Source organism: Carex rostrata, chromosome 18, assembly GCF_964058835.1.
Source record: "Carex rostrata chromosome 18, lpCarRost1.2, whole genome shotgun sequence".
Taxonomy (NCBI): Eukaryota; Viridiplantae; Streptophyta; class Magnoliopsida; order Poales; family Cyperaceae; genus Carex; species Carex rostrata.
The window spans coordinates 332,541-343,837 of NC_135935.1; the positions used below are offsets into that span (position 1 = coordinate 332,541).

The following is an 11,297-nucleotide window of genomic DNA, read 5'->3' on the forward strand; positions in this document are numbered from 1 at the left end:
GAAAACTGTGTGAATTTTGTTCTGCGAAAAGAAAACTAATGCATAAACTACCAGTATAACTAGGGCTGCCAAAAAAAATTATAGTTCGTAATTCGATTGACTTCGATTCAAAAAAATTGTAATTCGCAATTAATTCGATTCGAATTAGTTCATTATAAAACAAATCAAACCGGTTCGATTCGAATCTTATTCAAATTCAAACTCAATCTAGGGTAAGTTCGATTCGGTTCGATTCATTTGCAGCCCTAGTTCAAACTATTAGATGCAATGTAATCTTAAACGAAATAAAAAGTACATATATTATATATGAGTGTCAACGGGTACAATACGGGTTAGATGGAGGCATTTACATACCCGTATCTGTTATGATAACGAAAAAAATCTTTACTCTTATCCGTCTTTTCAAATATAGTACGGATTAAATAAACAGATGAAAAGGCACTATTGACATCTTAATTTGTATTTTCAATAAAACATTTTTCAAAACAAGAAAAAAAAATAATGAATACAACTAATTTGTATGAAAATTAAATAAAATACAAACTTTATTATATCATGTATTATCTTCATACAAATATATATATATATATATATATATATATATATATATATATATATATATATATATATATATAATTTTATTTTTAAAAATTATCTTATACGATAATGGATAAGATAATGAAAAAAAATTGTTATTCTTATTCGTATCCGATAAACTAAAAAAAAAAAAAATCTTATCCTTATCTGTATTTTCATATTCGATACGAATAAGGTAAATAGATAAAAAGTTGTCATTGACACCCCTAAGTACATATATATATATTTTTTTTTTCTTCTTATTTTTTCGGAATATAATCAATATATTAATAAACTTAGATAAAAGTTGAATGCATGCTAAAAGGTATTTTACAAGATTTATTTAATGCTACTACTATTATTTTAATGTTTATTTCGGTAAACTTTCAAAAGTAGGTTTAGCTGTGGTGTTATTAAAAGCTTGAACCGTGCTTGCTAATAGTACAAGCAGCTTGGTTATTGCTCGGACATAATTAAAATTTTAAATTATGAAGTCAAAGAACACGGTCAATTATATAAGGTTTTATGCTAAAAATGAAACCAATTTTACACTATCTATAATAGTTATTATATATAAATTATATAAAAAATCATACATAATAAAAAAAGATTAGAGATTAATTAACCTTATTTATTGAATATACATCCGCCCTTAGTTGTTGCAGAATAAGAATCCACTCAGAATTTGTTGAAGTACAATTGAATTCGATATTTATGTTCATCGCCTCGATACAGAAATTCAGCGTGGATCGAACGGTCCATACAGTCTCGAAATTAGTGCTATCTACCATAAAAAAATAATCTTGATAAATCGAATGACAGATCATTACATAATAACGGTACGAGATAATTCCCCCCTCCTAAATTTTTTTGGTGCAACATTTTAATTACATAAATTTTGGAATTTTGTTATACTAAAATATCCCCCAATTCTAGTGAGATATGTATATTATGTATAAATCTATATAAATTACGGATAGATGTGAACCCTTTAAAATGTTGCAATTCATACTAGCGCTGTAAATAACGGTATGCGATCGTCGGACATACAGGTACCGCTAAGCGATTAAGTGAAAATAATTAGAAATAATTAGCCGACTAGTCAAAGTTTTTTATAATAGTTTGATCACCACCAACAACTAATCAGCCGATTAATCGATACACACGTTTTTTACAACACTGATTCATACGTACAGATAATAATATAATACGACGTGACATACTACAAATCGGTTGCTGAATCAGAAATAAAGTTGTGGTTTAATAAGAACCGTTGGATTCAATGATATAAGGTTCACCTAGAAATGACACGTTCACCGCCATTTAACGGATGTGGATTGGGGTATCGTCACCGCCTCGAAATTCTTTCCTAGAACTATTAAGAGATAATAAATAACGATAGAAACGAGATCTTCGTTCTGTAGCGCCTCTAGGTTTCAGTCGATCTAGGGTTTCAATGTACAACGGTATCGGTCTTCAGACAGCTCGTGGATCAGGGACTAATGGATACGTCCAGTCGAACAAGTTCTTCGTAAGGTCCCACAACGCCACCAAGCCCTTTGGCGGTGGCGCGCCTCCGCCCGGACCAACCATCTCCGGCGGCGTACGCAAGCCCAATAAGGAGATACTCGAGCACGATCGCAAGCGACAGATCGAGGTGAAGCTTCTTGTCCTGCGAGAAACCCTAGAAGAACGAGGCTATACGGAGCAGGAAATTGAGGAGAGAATAGGCGAGACCAGAAAAGGGCTAGAGGCTGAGGCTGAGGCAGAGAAAGGAGATGATCAAGCTACTGGTGCTGGTGGGTCTCAAGGAGCTCATGGCGCATCCGATAAGAGGTAAATTGGTCCATTGTCTTCTACTGTTGTTTTCTTTTATTTGTTTTGCTATTTAAGGTTATCTTTTTCTTGATTCCAATGGTAGTGAATTATGAATGAACAATTTTTATGAATGGATGTTTTGAAGTGTGAATTGAGACAGGCATAGTATGATGTCAGCTTAGTGCAACTGTTTTTATTCTAGCTTCTGACCATCTGGGGTTGTAAGCCAGTAACTATAGAGTAATCATTGCTTACTTGGCTGAAGATGGAAAACAACCCGTGTGGATTACCAGCTGGTGCTAATTGTTTGAGTGATCTGTAAACATGGTAGCATTGCATTGCTTGCCATGTACTATGTTTGTATTCACACTGCTTACTTAATTTTATGTAAACCTTTCAGGTATAGTGATACACAGAGCCACCACGTTGCTGCAAGGAAAGAGAAGCAACTGGAAACTCTAAGAGCTGCACTGGGAATTAAAAGTGTAGATGAGAAACAACAAGAGGAACAAGAGAGTGATGTCGAATCAGGTGAATTTATTGAAGGTAAGAGTGAAGAAGAGCAAAGTCAGGACATTGACTCTGAAAGAAGGGCAGCAAAAATGAAAATGAAAACTGATACAAATCACAAGAAAGAAAAAAAGAAAAAAGAAAATAAGAGTTCCCGCTACAATTCTGATTCTGATGTCAGTTCTGATTCTGGGATGGATCCCAAGAGGGAGAAAAGAACAACAAAAGATTCTAAAGGGCATAAGAAAGGAAGTAGGAAGCAAGAAAGCGATAGCTCTGATTCTGATCCTGGTTCCGATTCCAATTCTGATTCTGACTCTGATTCTGGTAAGAGTAGTAGAAAAGGGAGGAAACATAGCTCGAGGAATAAGAGGTATGATTCAGACTCAGAATCAGATTATGACAGAAAGAGAGGCGGTGAGAGGAAACATAATAAGGTCATCAGACATGAGAGACATGGTTCTGATTCTGGTTCTGGCTCAGAGAGAGATGGTAAAGGTTCTGTAAGAAGTAGACAGATTGACAGCCAAGCTAAATCCAATAAGAGTAAGAGGCGTGATACTGATGAGTCAGAGTATAGTAGTGATGAGAGAGAAGGTAACAGACATTGTAGCAAGGCAAGTAAAGCGGCAAGAAAAACAAAGGAAGAGAGAGGGGAGAAGGGGAGGAAGGACAGAGAGGTGAAGAAGGGAAGGCATGATACTGATGATTCTGATAATGAAATTGACCGGTCTGAATATGGTAAAGAGAAATCTGTAAAAGACAAAAATGCCATTGAGAAGGATGGGCATGGCAATAGAAGGGAGGAGTATATTAGTGATGAGAGAGAAGGTAACAAACATCGTAGCAAGGCAAGTAAAGTAGCAAGGACAACAAAGGAAGAGAGAAAGGAGAGGGGGGAGAAGTACAAAGAGGTAAAGAAGGGAAGGCATGATTCTGATAATGAAAGTGACAGCTCTGAATATGGTAAAGAGAAATCTTTAAGAGACAAAAATGCCCCTGAGAAGGAGGGACATGGCAATAGAAGGGAGGAGAAAAGAGTTGAAGTGAAACAGGAGAGGGAGAGCAAAAATGATTTCGAGTATAGAAGAAATGACACTTCGGGAGAGGACAGAATGAAAAATGCAGAAAAGGGAGGGGATATTGATTATAGGAGGCGTGAGGTGAAAAAAGAAGATCCATACTTAGAGGATGGTAGTAAGAGGCCAAAACATGATGCAAATAATGGTGGTAAAAGGACACATCATGGTGGTCATGATCATGATGCTAAGAGGGCACGATATCATGATGGTGTCAACAGTGCAAGAGAAGAGAGGCATAATTACGATGATGACAACAAGTATGATCGGCATGATGATTATGGTAAGAGTTCAAGGTATGATGGTCATGGTCATGATAGTAAAAGGAAAAGTGATCATGTTCACGAGCATGGTACTAAGAGGACACGGTACGATGGGCATGGTGATGACGGTGATTCTGACAATCGCTATGATAGCAAGCAGGATGATAAGAACAATGCTACTGATGCTGATGGTGGATGGTATGATGGCAAGGGGACTGACAGGCACCATGATGATGATGCCAGGAGGGACCGACATGGTAGGCGTGATGATCGCAATGATGATGTGAGAAGAGGCCATGGTGATGATCGCAACGACACTGTGAGAAGAAGTCATGGTGATGATGCAAGGAGGGGACGGTATGATGATGGTGTGAAGAGGGAACGTCGTGATGATGAATCAAATCGTGATTCTAGGAGGCAAAGAGATGAGCGTCGCCATGGTGAAGATCTTCGTAGGGAGAGGCGGCGGTGAGCTCTTCTTATACTTTGCTAAGGTAAGTCGAGTTATTATTTATAAAGTAAATTACAGGGCAGGCCGTCTGTAGTGTACTCTTTATTATATTACATGTTTGTCTAGTTGCTTGAGAATACAGCAGAGACTATTTACTGGTGGTCAGTTTTGAGGTGAACCACCAAGATATGCCCGAATTACATGATAACGTGACACCTTATGATGGAAAAGGCACTCTACACTGTAAAGTTTATGCAAATAAACCAACGTATCTTATATTTGTTATGAACACCCTCGCTTTTTGTTTATATACAATTACCATCAAGCTGTTGGAACAGAGTATCAAATGTTATGTCAAGCTGATGACTTAATTATTGCCTGAGTTAACTAATATCATAATATTAATATCGAATTTGTGGTGCACAATACCTGATCCCACTGTACTTGTTACAAATGACCATGTAATCTTTAATTGTAGGAATAAAATTGTGCACGTAAAACTGTAATGATCTTTGTCTCCCTGGCCAGTCATCATAGTTTGCAAATATCTTAAAACTTTTTTGTTGTTTAATTACTAATACGCTATTCTGAGTAGTTAGATGCACCATTGAATTTCGTTAATGCAAAATCACTGAGTACACCCTTAAACCAATATGACAAGCTAATATAGCCACATGTTGCAACCCTTAGTCTATAGCAAATTATGTTTCCCTGTTTATTCTTTGTATTGTAGTACTAATTGCATCTATTTGTTTGGGCAGGCTTTTTTGAACTATGGGGTTTTGCAAGAACATATGCCAACACAGCTTGCTGGGCTGCTGAATGCTAGCTTATGAATATTCTATTTTAAGACATTTTCTGTTTTGTAATGCCCTTGTCTTTTGGCGCTGTTGTTATATGCTTGTAGCTAAAAGTTGTCTAGTAGAATGTTATCCTTCTCAAGTTGATGTAATTTTCTGTGCAAAAGCTGCTGCTGGGGTTGCATGATGTTTTTTGAGAAATTTTGTTAACTTGTTCTATTATTGTGTTAGATACAAATCGACAAATACCTAGTTTTCTTTCAGTTTTTAATTTTGCTGCGATTGTGGATTCATCTCTCGTAGACAATTGTTGGCTGTTCATTCTAGCAAACATCAAATATTCTTTTTTTGAGGGTTAACATAAATATTCTTGTTGGCCCATATTTTTACCTTAGAATATCAAACACATTCTTGAAAATCCTATTTAAAAATAAATTGACTAGAGGTCTGTCATATGCTATATTGCATACGGATGCAGCTATACGACAATTCTCGGAAGGACATGGATACGATATGGATATTGGATGGTATTGGATATTGATACAATACTGGTATGGGACCATATACGAAGTATAGGGGTAACATAGGTCTTATGTAAAAGAAACTCTTTACCTCTTAACACGTGATAGTGCTAAAAGATTTTTTTTACTAATTACAAGTTGAAGGTTCATGGCAAATGCGTGCCGAGTAAAGGAGAACACAGGAAATTGACAAGCTACGAAAGATGTGTATTATTGTAAATCAATAAAGTAGCATCAGATTAAGATATATAATAAGGAATCACCTATTTCTAAGACACCGCTTAAGAGTATGTAATTGAAAAAAGAAGGAAAGAAAATAAAATGATCAATTGAAGTCAATTACGTGTCATTTAGGTTACAACCTGTTGTTTCAAGAGGGAAGAAACAAACAGCGAGACCTGAAAGGAATATTACAAGTTCAAATAAGAGCAGTGCAATTGTCTGGTGACAACCGTGTACCAGTGCAACAGCCACAAGAGGGCATAAAATACCGCCAATTCTCCCCACTGAGCTTGCAACACCAAGGCCTGTTGCCCTTACTGATGTAGGATATATCTGGTAAAACAAGCACAAAGACCAGGTTAAAGGCAAAACAGTTTTAATTTTTTTTTCTTCTTCTTAGGTTAGATTTTTCTATGCCTTTTGCAACATAGTTCTATAGATAGACTAGGATCTTAGATGTAAGATGTTGAAATTGCAAATGACTCTTTATAATAAGAAATTTTCACAGCCATTCGAATTTCTTTAGCACTAGTTGGAGCTTAACACAAAAATATACCAGAATACCTAGATGCATCCATTCACAGGAAGTAAAATTATAATCAGAGAACAAATAAAGCTAACCTCAGGGGCATATATGTATACTATTGTAAAGCTTGCGGAGATGCAAACGCGCGCACCAAATAGGGAGATTGCTGTGAGTACCTCTGACTGATAAAATACTAGAGGTCCCATAAAAAGGAAACTTGTAAAAAGCATTGATGACATAGATAGCTTTCGCCCAAGCTTGTCCACAATTAAAGCCGATATGACAAGCCCTGGTATCTCTGTCAAAATTAGGAATAAGAAATGAGTTTATGAACCAAAGGAGGAACACAAATCTTCTCCTCTTTAGATAAGAGAGCACTTCAGTAATATTACTAATTTTACCAAGAATTATAAAATCATTATTCAATTTAAGGTTTACCAGCAAAGCTAGAGATGAACACATTCTTGTAAAGCCCATCATCATTTGAATGGTCTGATTTAACCTCCTTCATCTTGCAATCTTTATTTCCATTATTCAACTCAGACGTCAGTAAAACTATTCCATAGTAAGCAAATGCATTTCCCAAAAACACCATCCAAAGAAGCAAAGTCGACCTTACAAGCTTTGGGGTCAAAAGAATAGTAACTGCCTTCAACCCTCCATTTTTTGTACCAAAATTTTCATTTTGATCCTGGTCACAGACCAAGTGTGCAGTTTCCATGGAGGAATCAGTAATTTCTGTGAGCTCTATTTGGGAATCAGAAATGAGGCGTCCGGGAGGGAGGCTTATTTTATTTTTTGTAGCCATTTTGTTCAGAATGTCTGTGGCGTTGTCTGTGTAGCCTTTCATACAAAGGTATCGTGGGGATTCAGGCGTGGCTCGATAGAAAAGTAGAAGAATGAAAGATGGGAGGGAAGATAGAGCCAGTAACCATCTCCAGCCAAGCTTTGGCATTATGGCCTGAAGAATATAAAACATAGGCACACATTGTGATAAATATATTCATGCATTGTCCCTAAAATCCTCAGAATTCCATAACTACATAACTAGAATTGCAAATAAAAAGCTTCCTGTATACCAAAAGGAGGATAATACCTCTTACCTGTCACTCGCCCATTTTTTACAAAATAGAAAAGAAAAGAAAAACTACTTGCAGGGAGAACGGGACACAGACAGAAGCGCTATCCTCTGCGGATTTTTTCTGTGCGGCGCTTTTAATCTGGTCCGTTCGTTTCGGATCGGACGGACTGGATTAAGGGTTCACCAAATTTTGAGTTTTTTTTAAAATTCGGGCAAGATCTGGTCTGGTCCGTCCGATTCGAAACGAACGGATCAGATTAAAAGCGCTGCACAGCTCCGCACGGAAAAACTCTGCAGAGGATACTTTTTTACACAGACAAGGGTTAAGTCATTTTTTTGTCAAGGAGGGTAAAATTTAGGTTGTGGAAGGGACTGTAGTACATAAGCTTTCTTTTGTTATTTTACTTTTTACGAGTATATACTGTGTTCTGACAAAGGTATAACCTATTTCTAAGGAATATAGCTTTCTTGTAAATAATAATTAAGAAATAACAAAATTGTAAAATGGTCCATTACCCATGCAATGGAAGCCTCAAAGATAGTGCCAATAGTCCAAAATGTAGAAAATATGACCATCCATGTCCCCCTATTAGGAGCTGGTACAAACTCCAGAAACCAAGACCAAAGAACGGGTCCACCTCCAAGCCCAATACCAACCATAAACCGAAGAAAAAGTAAAGAAGCATAGTTCGGTGCAAGTGCGCTCAAGAAACCCGCTGTACTGGTCACTATAGCAGTGAAGAGAAACCCCTTCCTAATAAATGATGATAAATTCAGTACCATATTTTGGCATCTTCACAAGGAGAAAAAAGGAAAATATAAAATCTAAGCCCAAGTAACAGCCAATACAGTAATTATAATAAAAGGTATGATGAATTTACAATCAAATAACCAAACTAACCTCTGGGAATATAATTTCCTTCAAAGTTCTACCTTTTACATGTGATTGGCCATTTGTTTTTGTTTTATCTTTTTTGAAAAAAAGCCAAAAGCCCGTTCCATTAAACTGAAACATAATTTAGTTTACATAGTAATCTAAGTGCTACTCATCCCTGTCTTTCACATGTGATTGACTATTTGTCAATTACAAATTTTGTACTCGTTATTAGTTTAACCTTGTTTGTGACATTTTGGGCTTCCTCACTGGTTCTACATATGTGTGTAAATTAGTAGATTTCAAGGTAAGAAAAACAAAAACAAAGAGAATGAAATAAGAAATAAGTTGAACCTTGCCTCCTACCATAGGTATCTGATACAATGCCCCAAGAGTAGGCACCGATAAGCATCCCCACAAAGACAACACTAGTAATCATGCTCTCTTTCTGAGCAGAGAGGTTCCACTGAGTCTGTACTGCAGGCCCCACAAATGACAGAAGCATCATCTCCATTGCCTCTCCAATCCATCCCATACCGGCATAGAAAAGCACAAAAGCTTGAAACTTCCCAAACCCTAGCTTTATAAGTGCCTCATCTACGGTGTATGTATCTTCTTCTTCTCTCATCTACAATATTCAAAATAAAGTATAAGCAAAGGACATTATACTTACAGATAACTAAGAAATTTTTGAATGAAAGGCTACAAACTACCAGTAAACAAAGCATACAAACTAGATAATATGCGCTGTAAGCAGCTCATAGTATGTTAACCAGTAAAAAAAGCATACAAAATACCAGTGTACTCCTTAATAAAAAAAAAAAAGATAACTAAGAAATATTGTTCTTTTCTGTAGTCCAATTCCGTTCATCACGCGACTAATTATTTCCAGAAACCATTTTTGCTTTAAATGCAATGCGTTGGAGGAATTACATGAACCAGGTGATGTAGAATGCCATACATTCAAGCTACGTGAGCAACACAGATATAGGTATAACAAATTTAAGAAATTTATGACTAGCTTACATCTGAACATCAGTTTACGCTACTGACAGCTAACTAAGCACCCTGATTCTCTCCTATAATTTAATTAACTTCATGAGCAACTAATTATTATGAGAAATTATTTAGTTATTAAAAGAAATCGAGAAATGACATCACGCAAGTGATATACAATGCCCAGTTACTCAAGCTGCTTGAACAAGAGAGAATCTATAACAAAATCAATATCAATTGACGCTGATTTTAAAATTTTCACTCACCATTAACTTCTGTTGTGAATCTTTTATCTTGAACGTCTTGTTTAGAGAGAGGGATTGTGGGAGATTAATATCTAGCGGGACATAGATCCGCCATTGTCGGAACTAGGTGCGAAACAAAGAGGTCAAATAAAAAGTCAACATTATAAGTTCCAGATCTCGTCTGAATCCGTCTTCTCCCAGGTACCTGACTCAAACAAATTACAAATGAACGTGTCAGATTTATAGAAGTTTCTTTCGAGATTCGTTCCAAGTGAAAGGAACTAATTTGGAGCGTCTGTTTGTAGTTTGCTTGAGTCAGGTACCGGGTGATCCGAGTAAATTGATCCAAAATATGTTCGTACGAATTTGACCGGACCCGGTGTATTCAGTTGGCCCAGAATTGGTTTGTTGAACAATTCAAACCGGGCTGAACATTTGTTGAACAAAGTTCGGACGAGTTGTAATATGAACGGGCCCAATATTCAGTTCATGTTCAATTTAATTTCTATTGGTGGATCGAACTTGAACCGGACCTGAACAAAGTTTGATAATGTTCATTTAGAAGCTCGATGAGAAGCCCGTTTGGGCAGGTTTTGAGCTTGAGAGACATGTTTTTCACTTCGTCAACTTCTCCATGAATAATTAATTTCTATTCAGATGGTAATCAGAAAAGTCATTGTTCAATCATTGATATGGTTTTAGTTTTGATTTGTAATTTTTGTTTGAATTGTTTTTATTCTTCTTAATTATGATTGTGCACTTTTGACTTGTATTGAAAAGAAAAAGAAAGCTGCAACTTGTATAACTGGTGAAAGGGTGCTTTATTGGAACTTCCATTTTGTGAAGTGTCTTTTATTTTCCTAAGTTTGTAAGTAAATATTCAATGATCATGTATTCATGTCAAGAAAAAATATTGAAATCGAACAATTGTCATGCTCTATACCAGTACATACTATTGAGGTAGTCATTGTCAATCTTTATGTTCAGGTATGATCCTGTTTGATTTGTTTATATTTTCAGTACTTTAATGACCTTTTGTCCCTCTTAATCGATGCAATTTTGTCTCTTTTAATTTGGTAATCTGGTTTCTGTTTTTGTATGTTCTTTGAATTGACAAGTTTTAGTAAAAATCCTTCAACAGTATGCTTATTTTTAATAAATTTGATCAGTTGAGTTTTTTTAGTGTGATACTGGAGTAGAATGAAAAATGTAAATTTGATATACATTACATACTTCATTTTTCACTGATTGGGCTTCAATTACATTTTATTAGAGCTGGAATTTGTGGTTTGTATTACGCTATAACAACAACATAACATGGCAAGTACTTTAAAT

The 11,297-nt window shown here is 36.0% G+C and overlaps 2 protein-coding genes across 5 annotated transcripts; one reads left to right on the plus strand and one right to left on the minus strand.

Moving 5' to 3' along the window:
- Positions 1 to 1,912: 1,912 nt before the first annotated feature.
- Positions 1,913 to 5,724, plus strand: LOC144569251 (pre-mRNA-splicing factor). Of its 4 annotated transcripts, none has more exons than XM_078319508.1 (4): positions 1,913 to 2,412; positions 2,795 to 4,541; positions 4,578 to 4,714; positions 5,459 to 5,724. In XM_078319508.1, the coding sequence occupies exons 1-4, from the start codon at positions 2,033 to 2,035 to the stop codon at positions 5,466 to 5,468; spliced, it is 2,274 nt and encodes a 757-aa protein (XP_078175634.1). In that variant the 5' UTR covers positions 1,913 to 2,032; the 3' UTR covers positions 5,469 to 5,724. The 4 variants fall into 4 exon arrangements, with proteins under 4 accessions (XP_078175634.1, XP_078175635.1, XP_078175633.1 ...); XM_078319509.1 differs by having other exon boundaries at positions 2,795 to 4,503; positions 4,540 to 4,714; XM_078319507.1 differs by having other exon boundaries at positions 2,795 to 4,740.
- Positions 5,725 to 6,204: 480 nt separating this feature from the next.
- NIAP (Major facilitator superfamily protein) lies at positions 6,205 to 10,135 on the minus strand. Its single transcript, XM_078319510.1, has 6 exons — positions 9,984 to 10,135; positions 9,081 to 9,349; positions 8,364 to 8,601; positions 7,205 to 7,727; positions 6,862 to 7,064; positions 6,205 to 6,573 (listed from the first exon to the last, which is right to left on the minus strand). Exons 1-6 carry the CDS (start codon positions 9,984 to 9,986, stop codon positions 6,358 to 6,360), a joined length of 1,452 nt encoding a protein of 483 aa, XP_078175636.1. The 5' UTR covers positions 9,987 to 10,135; the 3' UTR covers positions 6,205 to 6,357.
- Positions 10,136 to 11,297: the final 1,162 nt, after the last annotated feature.